At 41.4% G+C, this 22,021-nt stretch overlaps 1 protein-coding gene across 1 annotated transcript; it reads left to right on the forward strand.

Annotated features, from left to right (window-relative positions):
* The first annotated feature begins 1,715 nt into the window (after positions 1-1,715).
* Positions 1,716-20,316, forward strand: LOC140586407 (uncharacterized). The gene is made up of 11 exons (XM_072708252.1): positions 1,716-1,814; positions 1,942-2,002; positions 2,085-2,188; positions 2,276-2,548; positions 2,641-2,734; positions 3,308-3,375; positions 3,461-3,613; positions 3,699-3,836; positions 5,256-5,318; positions 6,431-6,511; positions 20,098-20,316. The coding sequence occupies exons 1-11, from the start codon at positions 1,716-1,718 to the stop codon at positions 20,314-20,316; spliced, it is 1,353 nt and encodes a 450-aa protein (XP_072564353.1).
* The last annotated feature ends 1,705 nt before the right edge of the window (positions 20,317-22,021 follow it).

Here is a 22,021-nt window from a genome sequence, read left to right on the forward strand (position 1 = left end):
TGCTAACTTATGTCCATACAATATAATAAGCCTAAATCTAATGGAATACAAAAATAGCTCAAAGTACCTTAGGTTTGATGAGGTTAATTCACATAGTATGTGAAATGCAGTGTGTGATTTTGGACACAGACATGTTATTTCGTTTTATTACACGGCTCTCTGGAATGCTTGATTCTGATTGGTCAGTTGAGACATTTGCAGGTTCGTTCAAATAATAACCGCTTCAAAGTAATAACGCATAACCGGTACTACTAGTATGTTTAAAATCCCGCAATCCCTTTACCGTTTAAAAATGTTAATTTAAAACAAATATGCCAATAAAATGTTTCAAATTCATATTCATGTCCAGTTTTTTTCCTTATGTGGCAAGTAGCCGTGTAATAAGCGGGATAATGTACATTATCCCTTACGTGTATGAGTGGGTGTTGTGCAAATGAACTGAAATGAAATGAGGTGCGAAATGTGCAAAAAAAAGGACTTACTACATCAGTACATTGAACGTGTATTCTATGTATGAAGTACTTTGTATTGAATGTCATTTTCTTACAAGAAACTTGTATTGCTATATGTGTAAATGTCTTTTAAAAAATCCTTATTGATTTGCATTTCTGTATTGAAGTTTATTGAATGTTCCTGCAGTTTTGTACAATTGCATTGCTTAATGAATGAATGAAATACTCTAAGCATTCTTACATTTGGCAGGTAACTAAGTTAGTATTTCATAGCTCGGTGTGCTGTGAGGGTATTGTCATGCTGTGGTTGGCATCACTGTATAACTGACAGAGTTTGTGACTGCTTTGCTGGTCTTTCAGTGTCATTCCATAATTAATAATAATCGAGTATGTTAGCAGAGTATGTTGTGATATATATTTCATATAAAAAGTCTACACACTGCTCTACAAACTTATGATACCCTGGTTCCATAATTATGCACATCCTTAAACTACTACTGTGTCAACACCTTTTAATTTAATTACATGAATTCTTTAAATTATATTTCTCATTTGCCTAAGTGTTACTTTCAAGACGTGTCAGTTTCAATAGTGCAGTGGTTATTAGACTTCAGGCTTCAGAGAGGCTGCCACAGCAACACAAAAATAAATGCTATGCTGCATCGTGGCTTGCTATACATATGGTTTGACCTTTCGCCTTGTGTTGAGATGGTTTCCTAAATAAACTCACATGTCGAGAAGAGAAATTCAGGGCACTATGGATAAAACTAGCAGTTCACAATAATAGCTTTTGTGTTTGATCAACTATGTCGAACAGGCTATGTGAAACTACAATGTAGGCTGTTTCATTGCACTCGGGTTTCTTGCTAAAACAGTTTCTCCTCAAGTAATGTTCTACAGTACAAATAATACCAATCTATTCTGCTTCTCTTTACAGTTCCTCATTCTGTGAGAGCTGCTGTGCTTTGGCATCACCACAGATCATCAAGTACATTGCAGTCAGCACATTACCACAAAAAAGAGAAAAAAAACCTTAACACACATCCATTAATAACTGTCATTTTAAATACCCACACACATCCACACCTCCCGTGCCCACACACACAGACACACTACCTACAAAAAACATATACATATTTCTAGAAGTTGTTCCATAACTGCATCTTTTACATTTTTCTGCTTGTCTGCTCTCCATCCACTTTGGGTGGAGATAACCTTGTTCTTGCCAGTTTTCGTGTATTTCACAGGTTTACACCAGAGAGGATGCCGCGTAAAGGGAGTCGATCAGAGGCTGCCAAGAAGAGATGGAGGAAGCTGGACCTGGCAGATCCTCCGATTTGCCCATATGACGTCACCAAGGAGGTATCTAACCTACAAATCAGAAAAGTCGTCTTCTGTTCTCATGACAGTGGCTGTTAGTAATTTTACTTTGTTACAGTGTCATGATGCCATTGTACTTATCAAAAACTTTGATGAAAACCTGTTATAGGTGTCACGTTCCACGGCCTTCCAAGAGGAACCCCAGCAGATGGCAACATACCTCTCTTCACGTATGTAGTGCTTGTGTGTTCATTTCGTTGACTGCTCCAAGAATTGAAAGTTTTATCTTGGTTTCTGTGTGTCTCTAAATAGGCCGTGGGACTGGCTTTCGTCATCGGGTGAGGCGGTGGCCACTATCTCGTGTGACTGGACGGAGCCACAAGTTGGTTATTCCAGCCGAGGACCCGGAGAAGAAGGTAATTCTGTTTTGTTCTTTACATACATTTTGCTCTTCACGATTAACTGCCCATTTTTAATCATGTATTGTGCTTTTGCTTTTGCAGTTGGCTCTGTTGGTTGGTGACTCCCATTTGCGAGCGATCGTAGATGGGTTTGTCACCATGCCACAGGGCCGACTCTCCTTCGGCTTGATGTCGACTCCAGGGGCGAGCGCAGCTGAGTTGAGGCTTGAGGTGCTGCATGCAGTTCTTCCTCGGACACCCGAGGTAGTCTGCGTGTTAGCACCCAGCAACAACTTGACCGCCAGCAGGACCATCACCGAGGCTGGAGCTGACTTCAGGAGGCTGCTCACCACTCTCTGCAACCGCTGGCCTAATGTAACTCTTTATTTTTTCAATGCATTCGTTCATTGAAATCTTGCGAATTAAATATTGTGTAAATGATTGTTATTCTTTTTAAATAAATACAGGTGGTTGTTCTGGATTTCCCTACACGTCTCACCGTGGACGAACCAGTGCAACGTCTCCTGCGCCAGGAGTACCATCGTGTGGCCGCTCAGGAGGGTATGTACAAAACACTGCTCTTTCTCAGAAGACTATTTAACAAAAATACAAAATTGCTTTAAAAGTTTAAAAAGACAGCTATTACCATTATTTGGGGAGCTGTTTTGTTACTGTCAATGAAATATCAATGTTACACCCACATCCCAAACCACCTTGCGGGTGAGGGCTAACAAGCCGCACCTGCGTGGGATCCCTTAAACAGGATTGTCTCCCCACACACGGGGCGAGGTATTGGTGTTGTGTCCCGCTCGGCACATGCCGAGCGGCTCTCTCTGTTCTCTTCTCACAGCTCGAGTTCTGTTCCTGCCAGCCACGCCTGTCGGTGCCACTTGTTGACCTCTGCGTCCCTTTGTCCTGTTTCCGTTCCTGCCCTCCAGTCCTCACGGACCCCTCGCCTTTGCCAAAGCCTTATTTGCAGCCAAAACCACTGCGCCCCCAGCCCTACCTAAGTTCACCTGTTTGATTCCTCAGTTTACCTTCTCTTGCTACACATTTCTACTTTATCTTTGTAGTATTACAAAATTCTAGGCTGGCTAGAAATAAGATTCATGGTTGAACTGCTTTTTCTTCTAGGTATTCGGTACCTATCCGTTGCTGAACACTTCCCGCTGAGTCGCCTGGAGCTGTGGTGCAAAGATGGCGTACGTAAAACATGTTGCTGTAAAAATGCTAATGAAGATTTACTGTCAATGTCTACATTTGTTTACGTGTGACTATGTCTGGCAGGTGCACCTAAGTGACAATGTAGGGATGGAGATCCTTACATGGTTGCTCTGGGATGCTGCCTCTTTGCAACTACAGGCAGCTACTCCAGATGCACCGGCCTCTCCGAAGACTTCACCACCAGTGGAGAGACCAGTGCCCCCCAATTTGGTTGTGGTAATGATGGTCCATTACATGCATTGCAGCTTATATGCAACCACATTGCGGTCTATGGAGCCTAAACAAACTCTTTGAATTGCAGGCGGCTCCTTCTAAGGCACCAGCTACCCTGAAGACTTCACCACCAGTGGTCAGACGAGTCTCCCCCAAGTTGGTTGTGGTTGGCGAGGTGACTGTGCCACGTGCTTCCAACCCGTTCGACTGGACGCTTGTTCAGCAGGTAATGGATGCATGCTGTAACTTGGTGGCCTATATTTTACGGGATGTTTGATCAGTACTTCTCCAACAAAACTTTGTTTTTTAATCATAATAGAAGAGGCAGCGCGTGCAGGGTGAACACACTCAGGAGAGTAGGAGGATGGCTGGCCAGCAGGTGTGTTTTCTCTTAACACTACATATGACAAATTAAATTGTGCAAGCTTATGTCATATATATATATATATATATATATTTCTCATCTCTGTGAAATTTTACTTGACAGGGAAACTTGTTGGAGTGTTCCATCCCCCTAAATCCGGTGTGGTTCAGCCCTGCAGTTCAGGAGAAGATGGACCGCTTTGTTCCAGCATGTGGCGCTTTGGAATCCACAGGTGGTATGAAGGACAGGAAGGTAATTTGGATTAAATTTATTTGTTTGTGTAACAGTCACAAGATATTTTCAGGTTGCTTACACAACAGCATTTAAACAATGCTAATCCTGCTGGTTTTTAGAAAATCTTTCTTTTTCTTTGTGATTTATTACACATCTACCATGGAACATCAGCGGAGACGTGCTGCTTCCAAGAAGAGATGGGAAGAGGAGAAGGTGTGTCTTAGTTCTTAAAATGTCAAATGTTTCGTAAGTACAAACATTGCTAATGGATTAATGGTAAAGGGGCAACACACAGCTCACTTCTCTGAATGTTCCTCTTGGCAGCAACAATCTTTGTTATGCTTTGTCATTTTTTAGACATCTACGGTGGACCATCGGCGGAGACCTGCTGCATACAAGAAGACACTGGAAGAGGAGCAGGTGTGTCATAGTTTTTAAAATGTCAAATGTTTCGTAAGTACAGACATTGCTAATGGATTAATGGTAATGCTGTCTTAAGAACTTAATCATAGGGGCAAAACACAGCTCACTTCTCTGAATGTTCCTCTTGGCGGCAACAATCTTTGTTATGCTTTGTCATTTCTTAGACATCTACGGTGGACCATCGGCGGAGACCTGCTGCATCCAAGATGACACTGGAGGAGGAGCAGGTGTGTCATAGTTTTTAAAATGTCAAATGTTTCGTAAGTACAAACATTGCTAATGGATTAATGGTAATGCTGTCTTAAGAACATAATCATAGGGGCAACACACAGCTCACTTCTCTGAATGTTCCTCTTGGCGGCAACAATCTTTCTTATGCTTTGTCATTCCTTAGACATCTACGGTGGACCATCGGCGGAGACCTGCTGCATCCAAGATGACACTGGAGGAGGAGCAGGTGTGTCATAGTTTTTAAAATGTCAAATGTTTCGTAAGTACAAACATTGCTAATGGATTAATGGTAATGCTGTCTTAAGAACTTAATCATAGGGGCAACACACAGCTCACTTCTCTGAATGTTCCTCTTGGCGGCAACAATCTTTCTTATGCTTTGTCATTCCTTAGACATCTACGGTGGACCATCGGCGGAGACCTGCTACATCCAAGACGACACTGGAGGAGGAGCAGGTGTGTCATAGTTTTTAAAATGTCAAATGTTTCGTAAGTACAAACATTGCTAATGGATTAATGGTAATGCTGTCTTAAGAACTTAATCATAGGGGCAACACACAGCTCACTTCTCTGAATGTTCCTCTTGGCGGCAACAATCTTTCTTATGCTTTGTCATTCCTTAGACATCTACGGTGGACCATCGGCGGAGACCTGCTGCGTCCAAGAAGACACTGGAGGAGGAGCAGGTGTGTCATAGTTTGACTAGTTAAAAACTACGATTAGAGATGATTATTTCAAATTGTTTTCTGCGTTTCAAATGCAATGATACTGGTAGTTTTTCCTTGTTTAAATTTAATGCACATGGTGCACTGCAAATGCAGTTGTTGTATTTTCCAGATAATCATAGTAGCACCATATAGTACATTAACTTTAGACTTGTCTACTTTTTCTCTGAGGGAAGCACAGTCAAAGAGCCTAGGTTTAAGCATTGTGGTTTGACTCTTTGAATCACATTCAAAGCGGTTGAAATGTGAAACATCAAATGTGATTATACACATGTGCATGTACACAACATGACAATTCCACAGAGTCAAAGGAACAAAAGTACATATATTTACTCTGTCCTTTCCATACAGTTCACTAATGACTTTAATTTTAGGAGGACGTGACAGCGAGGGAGTTGACCAGGCCAACACCTTGCAAGCCAGGACGAGTGCCATTGAAGGGCGTTGGTGCTGAGTCACCTGCTGTGCCACCAGAGAATGGCACACTGGATCACATCAGCCAGGTAGATTTCATACACTGTACACGCATATTAAAATGTCAAATGTTTCAAAACTACACAAATTATTAATGGTTATTGGATTTACGGTAATGCTCTGTTAAAAAGATAATCCTAGGGGCAACAGACAGCATGTTGAACTTATAGTTGCCTTTTCTTTTTCTGAGGATAGCGCAGTGAATATGCCTATGTTTCAGAATTTTGGTTTCACTATTTAAATCACATCCCAGCAACTCAAATTTGAAATGTCAAATGTGACTCATGTACATGTGTATCACAGAGAGAATCAATAGCACAAATGTACATATTTACTATGTCCTTCCTTTACTAATCATTTCCATTTTAGGTAGGAGTGGTGCTAATGAAGGACACTGGTGCTGATTCATCCACCATCCTACTGGACAGCATGCTGGACCTCAGCAGCCAGGTAATTTGCATGCTTCCTGTACACTAGGGTTGCGGTCAATTCAGGAATGAGCTCAACAATTTCAATTTACATAAGAAAATGTAGAATTTAACAACAGGAAAGTGTATTACAATTAAATTGGACTGTCAGGAAGTGCAATTCAATTCAGTGAACACCAATTTCTATTTCTTGCTGTTTGAGCATGTGTTTGTGATTACATATAGTAACATACATTGGAATTTTAATCACAGTGCCTTACAAATACAAAGGAATACATGAAAAATAGTTAATGAAACGTAAGTAAATGAGACATAGAACATTAATTGCAAAAAGTGAATTGGAATTCACCATACATTTTCATTTCAGTCCATGAATGGCCCCAACCCTAGTACACATAGTGAAATGTCAACTGCGGTTAAGTACAAAAGATGTTAATGGTTATTTAAATGGTTTTGATTGATTATGACGTGTATAACTTTAAAATTGTCAGTAGCAAAAGAAATAAATGTACGACTATAAAAATTATACTTTTCTTTGTCATTACAGCATTCAGCTATGAACAGCAGTGTCAGTGGTCTACCCACCCAGTCAGTGAGAGCGACACATTCCCAGGCAGACAAGAGATACAGTACTTTTTCCCGTGGTCACCAGTGCACATGCATGGCTCTTACTTTTTTGGCTTACCACAATGAGGGAGTACAGCTTGAAACAATGTCACTTGACACAGTGCTTCAAAAAGGAAATGCACTTTACATTGGTATTAAACAGCAGCTCTTATTGGATGGCACATTCGTTGATGACCACCTCACAGTTGAAGAAATGCCGAAACAGGTACTGACAGACAGATGTATGTATAATGTACACGCAGAAAATGTAAGAGTGGGTCACCTGCTACATCAAGGAGGACTGGGTTTGCCCCTTGCCACCCAACTGGAGTGTTTGTCAGAAAATGTTAACCATGCTTTACTTATTGTGAGTCCAGAATGCATTGCAGTTTTTCGGGATAGATCAGGTACATATGGACTGTTTGATTCACATTCCAGATGTTCAGCAGGTCTGCCCCATCATGATGGAACTGCAATTATGATGAGTTTTGGCAAACTGACGGACATGGTTGAGCACCTATACAAGCTCTTTGAGAATCGCGGTCCCAATACCACCTATGAGTTTGTCCCAGTTACTTTTCTCAGTGACGACGCTGATGATGCCCCTCCTACACACATGGGCACTGTAAATATTTCTTCAAGATTAACAGAATCAAACCAGTGTGTCAGAAACCAAAAGTGCTGTTTTGATGAGCGAGAGCCAAATGATATGCTCAATCAAGTGCCTAATGTATTGCAAGTAAGTCAAACACCAATCTCAGATGTGTCAAAAATGACAAAAGCAAGGCGACGCAAAGGAAGTCGGAGGACCAAAAACAACACCAGAAGTACAACAAGAAATACATCAGAAAAAGAAAAATATTCTACCTGTCATGCATTTAAGTTGAAAAAACTACAGGCCATGAAACAAGCGTATGTTAAAAAGCAAACATGGAAGAAAGAATACATCAGCAACAGATACAAAACTGATCCTCACTTTCGGAGCAGACAAATGAAATATGTAACACAAAGATACGGTACGGATCCTGACTTCAGAAGTAAACAAAAAACATTTATGAAGAAGTATGTGACACAGAGATACGGTACAGATCCTGACTTCAGAAGTAAACAAATGAAGTACGTGACACAGAGATACGGTACGGATCCTGACTTCAGAAGTAAACAAATGAAGTACGTGACACAGAGATACGGTACGGATCCTGACTTCAGAAGTAAACAAAAAACATTTATGAAGAAGTACGTGACACAGAGATACAGTACGGATCCTGACTTCAGAAGTAAACAAATGAAGTACGTGACACAGAGATACGGTACGGATCCTGACTTCAGAAGTAAACAAATGAAGTACGTGACACAGAGATACGGTACGGATCCTGACTTCAGAAGTAAACAAATGAAGTACGTGACACAGAGATACGGTACGGATCCTGACTTCAGAAGTAAACAAATGAAGTACGTGACACAGAGATACGGTATGGATCCTGACTTCAGAAGTAAACAAAAAACATTTATGAAGAAGTATATGAAAGACAAATCTTACAATGAAACACGTTTTAGGCTCCACTATATTAAACAATATGCTGCCAAAAAGACACTCAGTCAGTCCAAGACTGCACTTGTTACTAATCAAATGCTGCAGTGCGCTTTCAGAATAAGGAGAAAATATAGAACACTGGCAGGCTCCCGCCAGGAAACCCCACAGCCCCTGATCAGCAATGAAATGCAAGCTGCAATAGTTAAATTCCAAGAGAAGATTCAATGTGGACCCACACATGTCTGCACGGTGTGTCATAGAGCTCTTTTCCCCAGTCAAGTTAAACATTGTAACAGAGGCACATACTCCAAAAATCTTCAGCTGGTGGCTGAATGTCTAACAGGTACATATGTTCACATTTGTGTTCCTGCTTGTTCAGCTCCATGTTCTGTACGGAGAGAGAGGATGCAGGAATGGATCTGCTACACATGTGACAGCCACCTAAGACGAGGAAGGATGCCACCGATTGCCGCTGCAAATAATTTGCACCTAGCACCCATTCCCTCAGAACTGTTTGAATTAAATGTGCTCGAAAGGCAATTGATTGCAAAGATTATTCCTTTTGCCAAGATTGTTGCATTACCCAAAGGACAGCAAAGAGCAGTGCATGGAGCCGTTGTGTGTGTACCTTCTGAGATGGAAACGACTGTAAATACTCTTCCAAGGGCTAGCAATGAAGCTGAGCTTTTAAAAGTGAAGCTTAAGAGGAATATTAAATACAAAGGTCACCAACACTTCTATACAGTAAACATGAAAAATGTGCTAGCAGGACTAGCTAAACTTAAGGAGGCCCATCCAGATTACACAGATGTAGAGATATGTGAGAATGCCACGTTTGACATTGTTGAAGATGATCAGCTAGGTGACGAGCCAGACAAGGATGATGAGACAGATGCAGCTGTGCAACAGCAGCCCAGCCACGTGGGGGAAGAACATCAGGCACTTCGACCTGGTCTGATACTAGATACCTGCATGCAGCCTCCTGACATAGCACAGGAAGTTCTGTCATATGGGGCTGGAGTGTTCAGCATAGCTCCGGCCCAAAGAAACAAACCCGTGGGCTTCTTTAGTGTTCCAAGGCTTGAAGCCAAGGCCTTTCCTGTGCAGTTCCCGACTGGCAATAATACGTTTGATCAAGACAGGAAAGTTCGGTTGTCCCTGAGTATGTATTTCAATGTAAGGCTTTTCTCTGTAGATACCAGATTTGCCAAAGACCAGAGTTACCTTTTCTTCTGCCAGTTTGTAACAGAAACCCACATGGCCACCAACAGCATGTCAATTCAGACGCGCAAAGGCCAAACAAAGACCAGAGATGGACGCAACATTTCCAACAAAATGTTGCAAGACAAGGAAGAGGTTGAAAGACTGATACAACATAGAGAGGCCACTCGATTCATGCGTCCCCTAAGAGGCACTCCAGCTTACTGGGAGAAATGCCTTCGTGACCTTCATGCAATGGTGAGGCAGCTAGGCAGACCCACGTTTTTTGTAACCTTTTCTGCTGCCGAAATGAGATGGCCGGAAGTCGTTAAGGTCATCAAAGCTCAACAGGGAGAAGAGGTAGAATTTTCTGAGCTCGACTGGAACGCCAAATGCGACATTCTCCGGAGCAACCCAGTCACAGTCATGCGCATGTTTGAGAAAAGAGTGGACGCGCTCATAACTAACCTCATCCTGTCTCCTGCCCAGCCCATCGGCCCAGTGGAAGATTACTTTTATCGAGTGGAATTTCAAGCAAGAGGAAGTCCACATATTCATATGTTGGTATGGGTGAAAGATGCACCTGACGCTGCAAAAGATGGAGATGATGAAGTTGTCAAGTTCATCGATCGCTACATATCCTGCCAGCTACCAGATAAAAACAGAGACCCCGAGCTTCACAAAATTGTGACTGAGGTTCAGATGCACAGCAAGAAGCATTCCAAATCATGCAAGAAAGGACATGTAGAATGCAGATTTGGATTCCCCAAACTACCCATGGAGAGCACTAGAATCACCACCCCAGCTGAAATTGACTCTAGTGATGAGGATACAGAGAAGGGGAATAAAAGTGAAGATAAAGCCTGTGGGAAAAAACCTAAAACATCAAAGTGGAAAATTCTGTCAAAAAGACAAAGGCAGGCTAAGCAGAAGCTGAAACCAGTGAGAGATTTACTCATGGATGAAAAAGTATCGTTCAAAGATTTATCTGAGCTGCTCACAGTTTGTAAGATGACCAAGGAAGAATACAGCTCTTATGTTGATGCTCTCACTTCTGGAATGGTTGTTATGATGAAGCGTGATCCCAAAGACTGCTGGGTGAATGGATTCAACGCTGATCTGCTCCGAGTATGGAACGCTAACATGGACATTCAGTACGTGCTTGATGAGTACAGCTGCATCGAGTACATGATGTCTTATTTAACCAAGCCTGAGCATGAAATGACAGAGATCCTTAACTCTGTCATTGAAGTCGTAAAGAAATCAAACGTCGACCAAAAAGATGAGATGAAAATCATCTTGCAGGCTTATTCAAAGCACAGAGAGGTCAGTGCCCAAGAGTCCGTAGCCCGCACATGCAGTTTACCGCTAAAAAAGTGCTCACGCAGTGTTATTTTCATCCAGACAGATGAGGATGGTGTGAAAATGAGCCTTCCGATGAGCAAATTAATGAACATGCGCCTGGATGAAGAAAATGTTTGGATGTCGGGTTTGACAGAAAAATACATCAACAGACCTACAACATTGGAATTTGAATATATGTGTCTGGCTGAATTTGTGTCAGCGTACAGGGTCCTCTACGGACACCAAGTTGAAGGACCAAATGCTGTTCCCCTCTTAAACAATGCGGGGTACATCCAGAAGAGGACTGTGGGCAAACCAGCTATTGTAAGATTTGCCCGTTTCTCTCAAACTAAACAACCAGAAAAGTTTTACAGACGGATCTTGAAATTATACTTCCCGCACAGAACAGACGACGACCTTAAAAATGCAGACTATCCAACATACAGAGAATTCTATTATGATGGACTCTCAAAACAAATGAAACAGTATGTTGACTTCAACAAGAAGCGGTATGAAGGACATGGAAAAAAAATAGATAAGGTAATGGAAGAACTCCAGAAGAAAGGGCCAGTTGTAAATGCGTGGAACACTTATGCGGCCGAGGTTGAAGTAGACCGTCTGGAATGTCTCGCTGAACGAGAACCGATTCAGCAAAATGAAGAAGACACAGACCCAGTTCCAGATTACCAGATCCATCAAGACTACAGAGATGCTATGCCCATAATCGAAGCCCCAAAATTGAGCCCCGATCTTATAAAAGCAATGTACAGAAGTCTCAATGAGACCCAGGCATCTGTGTTCTATGCAGTTCGTGACTGGTGCCTGCGACGTGTCTGGGGTCGTAATCCGGATCCCTTCTTCTATTTTGTTACTGGAGGAGCTGGCTGTGGGAAATCACACGTCATCAAGTGTGTTTATCAGGAAGCGACCAAGATCCTGCGCCAACTTCCCAGGTTTCGTGATGTTGGTGACATGTCCCAGCCCACGGTGCTCCTCACAGCCTTCACTGGTACTGCAGCTTACAACATTTCAGGAAAGACTTTGCACTCCATCCTGAGGCTGCCTAAGAATTTAAAGCCACCATACACAGGGCTTGGAAACACATTGGATGAAGTGAGAGCAGTACTTGGGAATGCAGAAATCTTAATTATTGATGAAATATCCATGGTCTCCAAAGAACTATTTGCTTATGTTCACTGGAGATTTCAACAAATAAAAGGAAACTCAAAGCCATTTGGAGGATTGTCTGTCCTGGCTGTAGGAGATTTCTACCAGCTGCCACCACTTGGCAGGGCAAAACCTCTTTGTGTCTATGAGGAAGGTGTTCTTGATGTCTGGAAAGACAATTTCCAACTGGTCAACCTAACAGAGATCATGCGACAGAAAGACGATAAAGCTTTTGCAGAACTCCTGAACAGAATTAGAATCAAAAGGAAGGCTGATTTGCTCAGTGTCAACGACAAAGCCCTGCTGACACAGGCCGTCATTGAACCTAAAGATTCTCCAACAGATGTCCTGCATATTTTTGCCACAAACAAACAGGTAGAACAGCACAATACCATGGTTGTTGCCTCCCTAAACTCAGAGGTTGTTGATGTTTGGGCACAGGATATCAAAAAGGATACCAAAACAGGAAAAAGTTTGATCCTGCCCCATTGCATCAATGGCAAAAAACAAGACTTGCCTGACAGGATTCAAGCTGCTCTTGGCGTTCGAGTCATGCTCATAAGGAACCTGGACGTTGAAGATGGCTTGGTCAATGGAACCTTCGGAACGATCGCAGACATTATAACAAACAGCAAAGATGGTAAGACAACTGTAAAGCTCATTGGACTTAAATTAGATAATCCCACAGCAGGAAGTAAGATGAAAGTTCAAGGAAAGCCAGAAAACTTAGTATACATTGACAGATTTGAGGAACGTACAAGTCTAAAGGGAGTGGTTCGGATGCAGTTTCCCATGAAGTTGGCCTTTGGATGTACGGCCCACAAAGTGCAAGGGATGACTATGAAGTCTGCCGCCGTTTGTCTGAAGCGGATCTTTGAGCCAGGGATGGCGTACGTTGCCCTCAGTCGTACAACCTCCCTAGAAGGACTGAAAATCATCGATTTTGATGAAAATAAGATCTATGCTGATGAAAACATCAGGGCAGCCATAGAGACCATGACTCAAGCCTCATTCCTTAACACAAGACCACTGTTGCACTTTGCCAAGTCAGAACATCCAGATACAAAAATAACAATTGTCCACCACAACGTTGAAGGTCTTCTCTGTCATGTCGAGGACATGAAACGTCATCACGAACTTCAGCTCGCAGATGTTTTATGCCTTACAGAGACTCATTTGTTTGGATCTTCTGTTTCCCCAAAATGCCAGTTAGAAGGATACAAATTGTTCTCACGCAACAGAGAAGTGTCCTACAGCAACAGAGTGGACATGGCTACCAAAGATGGGGGTGGAGTCGCAACCTACTGCCGGAGTATTCTCCAATCCAAAGAACGGCGATACTTTCAAAGCGTGACTGATCTTGAGTTCACGGTTGTCAGAATTGAGACACCGATCAGTGTTGTCTGTGCCACGGTTTACAGGCCACCAAGTTATGACCTTGGCACATTTCTAAAAAACATGCAAAGCCTCTTGGATGGCCTACATGCAATGAATATTCAGCCCATTGTTGTATGTGGGGACTTCAACCAGGACCTGCTTTCTACAGGAAAAAAATCCATCAAGGACTTGTTCGAAACAAGAGGCTTTACCCAACTCATCTCACAACCAACCACAGAAAAGCAGACACTGATTGATCACATTTACATATAAGAACATAAGAACATAAGAAATTTACAAACGAGAGGAGGCCATTCGGCCCATCAAGCTCGTTTGGGGAGAACTTAGCTAATATCTCAGAGTTGTTAAAATCTTATCTAGCTCTGATTTAAAGGAACCCAGGGTTTTAGCTTCCACTACATTAGCAGGAAGACTATTCCATACTCTGACTACACGCTGTGTAAAGAAGTGCTTCCTCAAATTTGTTTTAAAATGTTCTCCCGCTAATTTCCACTTATGGCCACGAGTTCTAGTATTTAGACTAATATTGAAATAGTCATTTGGCTGAACAGCATCCAGACCCGTTAGAATCTTATAGACCTGAATCATATCCCCCCTTAGTCTCCTTTGCTCAAGGCTGAACAGATTCAGTTCCGCTAACCTCTCCTCGTAAGACATTCCTCTAAGACCAGGAATCATTCTCGTAGCTCTTCGTTGCACCTTTTCTAAGGCAGCAATGTCCTTCTTGAGGTATGGTGACCAAACCTGCACACAGTATTCTAGGTGGGGTCTTACCAAGGAATTATATAAGTGTAACATCACCTCCCTTGACTTAAACTCCACACATCTAGAGATATAACCCAACATTCTGTTCGCCTTTTTTATTGCTTCCCCACATTGGCGAGAGTGGGACATGGAAGCATCAACATACATACCGAGATCTTTCTCGTAATCAGCTACCTTTATTTCAGTGGAACCCATAAAATATCTGTACTGTATATTTCTGCTCCCTGCATGGATTACCTTACATTTATCTGTGTTAAATTTCATCTGCCAAGTATCAGCCCATTCGCTAATTAAATCCAGATCCCGTTGAAGCCTCTCTGCTGCTTGATTAGTATCTGCTACCCCGCCCACCTTAGTGTCGTCTGCAAATTTAACCAGTTTACTGTATGTATTCGTGTCAATATCATTAATGTAAATTAGGAACAATAGTGGTCCTAAAATTGAACCCTGCGGTACCCCACTATAAACGGAGGCCCACTGTGACATAGTGCCTCTAATAACTACTCGCTGCTTCCTATCAGTTAGCCAGTTTTTGATCCAAGCTGCCACAGTTCCTAAAATTCCTGCAGCTTTAAGCTTTAACAAGAGCCGTTTGTGGGGGACAACATCAAAGGCTTTCTGGAAATCTAAGTAAATCACATCATAGGCCTTTTTGTGATCAATTTCACTTGTAGCTTCCTCAAAGAACTCAAGCAGATTCGTTAAGCAGGATCTACCTCTCCTAAATCCATGTTGGCTATCCTTTATAATGTTATTTGCATCTAGGTAATCTACCATTTTCACTTGAATTATAGCTTCCATTATTTTTCCAGTAATGCTAGTTAAACTGATTGGCCTATAGTTTGCTGGATTACTTCTATCCCCTTTTTTGAATATGGGTGTTATATTAGCATGCTTCCAATCTGATGGTACCACACCCGCAGATAACGATTTCTGGAATATTAAAGTCAAAGGTTGGCTAATAATATCCCTCATCTCTTTCAAGACTAAAGGTAAGATGCCATCAGGCCCCTGCGATTTATTTATTTTGAGTTTAGCTAGGCTTAGTATCACATCAACCTCAGTTATACATATATTGGTCATAGACGATGCTGTATTCGTATTAATTGGTGGTAAATTACTTGTGTTCTCTATTGTGAACACCCTTGAAAAATAATCATTAAACTCGTTTACCATATCAATTTCGTTATCAATTATAAGGCCCTTACTATCCTGCAAATTAGTGATTTCAGCTTTTAGTGCTCTCTTAGAGTTAAAATATTGGAAGAAACCTTTACTGTCATGCTTAGCCTCCAATGCAATTTTTCTTTCTACATCCCTCTTTGATAGCCTAATGTCATTTTTTAACTCTGCCTGTAGACTTAGATACTCCTGCTTGATTTTGAAATCATTAGTTATTTTCCAGTTATGGAACAGAGCCCTTTTCCTCCTGACTTTATTCTTAATTTCCTTAGTAAACCACCTTGGTTGGCGTTTCCTAGATTTAGTTTTGCTGGAAACAGGTATGAAGTCCTCTTGCACTTGCAACAATGTGCTTTTGAAAAATTCCCATGCCTCTTCAACTGTTTTGCTATTTAACTCTGTCCAGTTTACAGTTTCTAATTTCCGTCTCATACCATTAAAGTTAGCCTTCCTAACATTGTATACTTTTAATTTAGACTTTGCTCTTCGGACACTAAAATTAACCTCGAATTTAACCATGTTATGATCACTACCGTACAATGGGTCTAAAACCTCTAATTTTCCAATCCTATCCTGGTTATTACAAAAAACGAGATCAAGAAGGGCTTCTCCCCTGGTAGGAGTATTAACAAACTGAGTAAAAAAACAATCCTGTACTAATTCCACCATCTCAAGTTCATTTACAGAAGAGCCAGAGACTGTGTCCCACTGTATCCCAGGTAAATTAAAATCACCCATAACCACCACATCATTTTTATTACTCATAATCCTGATATCATCATATAATATTCTGCTTTCCTCTACAGCTACATTAGGTGCCCTATAACAAACCCCGACAATTAGGCCATTTGAATCTTTAGCATCAAGTTTGATCCATACAGCTTCTGAATTTTTATTTTTATCAGTGAGTTCCCTTGCCTGCAAGTTTTCTTTTACGTATACTGCAACACCACCTCCCTTCTTGCCTATCCGGTCTCTACGGAACAACGTATAACCATCCATATTATATTCATCACCATCATTGTCACTCATCCATGTTTCAGTTATTCCTATAATGTCGTAATTGTCTGAAGAAATTAAAGCCTCTAAGTCATTAATTTTGTTTCTAATACTCCTAGCATTCAAATACAGACCACTAATGGTAGGCCTTTTACATTGTCTACTTTTAATATTTATTTGGGCTTTCCGTCTCTCCCCACATAAATTCATAACTGACCTCCCTGCCCCCCCAGTCCCTAGTTTAAACATTCCTCAACTATTCTGCACATACGCCTCCCCAATACACTGGTTCCCCTATGGTTCAGATGCAACCCGTCCGGCTTGAACAGGTCCCACCTGTTCCAGAAGGTCTTCCAGTGCCCCATAAACCTGAACCCCTCTTTCCTACACCACCATTTTAGCCACGCATTTAATCCCCTTATCTCAGCTAATTTTGCCTGACTTGCACGTGGCACGGGAAGTATTCCAGAGAATACCACCGTGGATGTTCTGCTTCTAAGCTTTACGCGACTTCTATAAATTTATCTTGCAGAACAGCCCTTCTGCCCTTTCCTATGTCATTGGTGCCAACATGCACCACGACCACTGGATCCACCCCGGCTGGGGCCAAAAGCCTGTCCACTCGATCTGGAAGGTCCCCTACCTGGGCACCAGGCAGGCAAGACACCGTACGGGACCCTCTATCACGGGTGCACACATAACTATCTACACCTCTTATAATTGAATCCCCTACTACCACAACCTCCCTCCTACTGGGGTTAGGTGGCTCCTTGGTGCCCAAGGGCCCACCTGCCTCCCCAGTCTCTTCCGGCTCTAAAGCTGGAAGCACCTGAAAGCGGTTAGAAACCGTTACTTCAGGTGATGCCGCCTCTGTGAACTGTGTACGCCCTTTTCTACGTCTACGACCTACGTTCACCCAGCTCTCTCGACCTACCTGTTCATCATTCTCCCCCCTCCCCGCTTGTGACGTACACATAGTCTCCCTAGAAGGCGTATTAACTCTCTCCTTTAACTCATTGCTATGCTGGATGAGAGCCAGTCGCTCCTCTAGGTCACGAACCTGGACCATGAGTGAGTCAACTAACCCACATCGCTCGCAGACGAAGTCCGACTGGACGCAAGCATCCAGAAGGGCAAACATCTTGCAAACACAACACTGAGTTGGCCCCATAATTACCTAACTCACTATGTCCCCGTCCTTTACTCCCAGCCCAGTATATTAATAGAGATTATTTAAACTTTTAGTTGATCTAATTAACGTATAGTTAAAACAAAGTGCCGAGTACACTAAAGCACTAAATTAACACTTGCGTTAAATCGGTACTTTATTATAAATTATCCGGCAGCGTCAGCGATAACAACCTTTAAATTTTACTTTTAAAATAACCAAATTTACAATTACTTACCCGAGATTAACTTCCTGCTGAACCACGTTTAGCTAAACTAAAGCGAAGTTGCTCTAGGGAGGCCAAAAAACCACAAAAACCCTCTCAAAGCAGGCTACTGCCGGAGCGGGAAAAAAAGTGGAAAATGTCCTCCCGGCCCCGACCGGCGACCGAGCAAAGCTCCGGAGCAACTGACCTTTTAGAGTTAATGTTACCGATGTTCGATAATATTACCCGCGGGTGTTTGATGCGAAGGGCGCAAACAGAAACGCCGCTCGCGCCCGCAGCTGTCGGTAACACTCACAAGGACAGACAAGTACACACGTAAAAATAAGAGTAAATATCACGACCAGAATCTTGTCTTCAATCAGGTGTACTACAGACTTATTACAGTTACCACAGTCCTGTATTTTGCATTTTGATGTCATCATGAGCACAGCGCTATTCCTATTGTGACGGTCCAGCCTGTTTTACTATGTCTTGTTTTCATTCTGGAAGTAAAGGATTGGCTGGTGTTAAAGTTTTAGTTTAGTGACCACTGGAGCTTTGTCAGTCCCTGCTGTAGGTAGTGATAGCATTTAGTTCTGTTTTTATTTTAGTTTGTTTTTTTAGTTTGTTGTGTTTGGTGCATCGGACGCGGGTAGACCGCATTTTGCGGTTGAGCTGCATGTGGGTGCACTGAAGACTAGGTTAGAATGTAGATAGTTAGGCAGTAACAAAGCGGGGAAGCTCCAGTTTTCACTTGTCCAGTTGTATTTTGCGTTGAGTTATAACGCTACAACAGCGGGATTTTTTGGTGTAGTTGATCACTCAGCTACTTTGTTTACATTAGGAAATTGATGTGCTTAAGGACTTTTTTGCTTCTCATTCAGTGGAATTGTTCTATCAGTTAAATATGGACCAGCTGTTTGAGGTGGTAGAGCACTACGGTTTTGGAGTGGATATTCCTATATAAGTTGCAACTGAGGAGCATATCAAAGCAGCAGAAGAAAAAGAAAAGCACAAAGCTAAGTCCTTCTACCATTTTCTCATTGTCCTGGTAAATCATTTTTGATATAGACATTGTTAGTGATGGTTTACTTGCTGTAAATACTAACTTTTTTCATGTTTCATTCGGATCCAGGCTGCAACACATGCATGTACAGCACCAATGCAAGGCAACACAGGAAAAAAAGAACAAAGCTAAGTCCTTTTCCTACTTCTCACATTTTCCCTTTGTCTTGATGATCCACTCATTTTCAATGTTAGAAGTTAATAATGTATGTCTTTTCTGTCCTATCCAACTTCCAACAGACGACCACATCAAAGCAGCAGAAGACAAAGAAAAGCACAAAGCTAAGTCCTTCTACCATTTTCTCATTGTCCTGATAAATCATTTTTGATATAGACATTTATTCATGGTTTACTTCCTGTAAATACTAACTTTTTTATGTTTTATTCCGATCCAGGCTGCAACACATGCATGTACAGCACCAATGCAAGGCAACACAGGAAAAAAAGAACAAAGCTAAGTCCTTTTCCTACTTCTCACATTTTCCCTTTGTCTTGATGATCCACTCATTTTCAATGTTAGAAGTTAATAATGTATATCTTTTCTGTCCTATCCAACTTCCAACAGACGACCACATCAAAGCAGCAGAAGACAAAGAAAAGCACAAAGCTAAGTCCTTCTATCATTTTCTCATTCTCCTGAAGTCATTTTTCATATAGACATTGTTAGTGATGGTTTACTTCCTGTAAATACTAACTTTTTTATGTTTTATTCCGATCCAGGCTGCAACACATGCAATTACAGCACCAATGCAAGGCACGTCCCTCAAAAAGAACAAAGCTAAGTCCTTTTCCTACTTCTCACATTTTCCCTTTGTCTTGATGATCCACTAATTTTCAATTTTAGAAGTTAATAATGTATGTCTTTTCTGTCCAGAATTCCAATGGATCGAAGAGATTTCCTCCTGTAGCAAATCCCTACAAAGCATACTGGATGCAGCCAATAAGATCATCGGTGCTCCACTGCCTTCCCTCAAGGACACATTCCAAACCAGCCTCAACCGTAGAGCCATCAGCATTGCCAACAACTCTTCTCAACCGTTACAATACCTCTTCAGCCTCTTCCCCTCAGGGAAAACATGCCAGACCCTCTACGCCCGCTCCACAAGACTGTCCAACAGCTTCATCCACCAAGCTGTCAGGATGCTGAACTCTTTCCACTACCACCACCCCTTGCCCCCTGCCCCTGGACAATAACTAGTCACTACCTACCAAGTAACTACCTGCCTTTTTGCATTCCAAAGCTGCTCTACAATTCACTTCCTCACTTTACATCACTGTTACTGGTTTTTTATGCTGTTTCTGCACTACTGACTGTAAATTGTACTGTATACTGTATAGAGGTTTACTTATTTTAGTTTTATCATATCTTACATCTTGTTTATACTTTTTTTATACTGTATGACAAAGACGAGACAGGAACAGGATTTTGATTCCCTTGTGTGTTATAAACATAGGAAATTCACAATAAAGCCTATTTGATTTGGTTTTGATTTTATTTGAAAAGCAGCAACTAAAAGCACCATTTGAAGGGGCTGTAAATATGTAAAATGTAAAATTAACCTGATCAGTGTTAACCTTAGTTTTGTCTTAAGTTTTGCAATCCTCTGATATCCCTTGAGTCAAGGTGACCAAAAACATATTTGGGATTTTAAAAACAACAAAAATTTTTACTTCATAACATATATTATATTTATCTCAGTGTCAAAGAATATAGATAACATATATATGGTTAATGTTTGCAATCAATCTCTACCTGATCATATTTAACAATGGAAGTGATTTATTATTATTCATTGGGTTAAAATTTATGTTAAAAATCTACTGTACTCAAGACTTCAGTGTTGTAGATCATGCTTATCTTAGAAAAGATGAAGACAATGTTTTCTTTACCATGTATTATTTTAAATGCAAACTTGTTATTGTTGTTATTATAATCAAATGAAATAAATATGATCAATTGAGACATGGTCAATACAGCTGTGGTGGTGATGACTGTCTAGAAAACATATCAACAGATTTTAGCAGTGTGTGTACCACCTATATACGTTTTGCAGTATGTTTCTATGATTATCACAAGAACTAAGACAAGGCCATTGAGTTCCAGTTGGGAAAAATGTACCATATTTCTTCTTGTGAAAATCTTAAATGGATCAACCTCACCCAAACACCATACCAAGACTAAAACCATAGAGTGTCATCTGCTAAAGCCACAGCTTTTTCCGATATTACTGTGTGTACAATAAAATGTCAGAATAATACTTGGAAATGATTGTGAAATGTTCACCACTACAAAAAAAAACTTTCACACCAATTTAAACACTTTATAAGGAACACCAGCACAGACCAGCCACTTTATTAGTAGCACAGGCTCTTCCTCGGTCAGCAGAATAGGCCCATCTCAAAATTTCTTCAGGAATTTTCGTTTCTAGTTATGGGCCTATTCATGTAATGAAAGGCCCATATTGTTCTTCACCTAGTAAACTACATTTTGCCAATTTGCGCTGAGCCCGTGAAAGGCACGGAGCTCACTTTGGTGCCAAATCGTAGGGCTTACTTAGCTGCACGGATTGACATATCGTTTGTCTCCGTACTGCTTACGGATTCCGTGCAATTGCCTCTCAAAGTCGAAAAAAAACTTTATTATTTATTATGGGCCTATTCATGTAATGAAAGGCCCATATTACTCTTCACCTAGTAAATTACATTTTGCCAATTTGCGCTGAGCCCGTGAAAGGCATGGAGCTCACTTTGGTGCCAAATCGTAGGGCTTACTTAGCTGCACGGTTTGACATATCGTTTGTCTCCGTACTGCTTACGGATTGCGTGCAATTGCCTCTCAAAGTCGAAAAAAAACTTTATTATTTATTTATTATTTATTATTCTTCCGTAGATTTTCGGC

Source organism: Paramormyrops kingsleyae, unplaced genomic scaffold (genome assembly GCF_048594095.1).
Source record: "Paramormyrops kingsleyae isolate MSU_618 unplaced genomic scaffold, PKINGS_0.4 ups53, whole genome shotgun sequence".
Classification (NCBI taxonomy): Eukaryota; Metazoa; Chordata; class Actinopteri; order Osteoglossiformes; family Mormyridae; genus Paramormyrops; species Paramormyrops kingsleyae.

Coding starts and splice junctions, on each gene's coding strand:
- LOC140586407 (XM_072708252.1), top strand. CDS start 1,716: ATGCCGCGTAAAGGGAGTCGATCAGAGGCTGCCAAGAAGAGATGGAGG. Junction 1,815..1,941: donor CATATGACGTCACCAAGGAG/GTATCTAACCTA, acceptor AACCTGTTATAG/GTGTCACGTTCCACGGCCTT. Junction 2,549..2,640: donor TCTGCAACCGCTGGCCTAAT/GTAACTCTTTAT, acceptor AAATAAATACAG/GTGGTTGTTCTGGATTTCCC.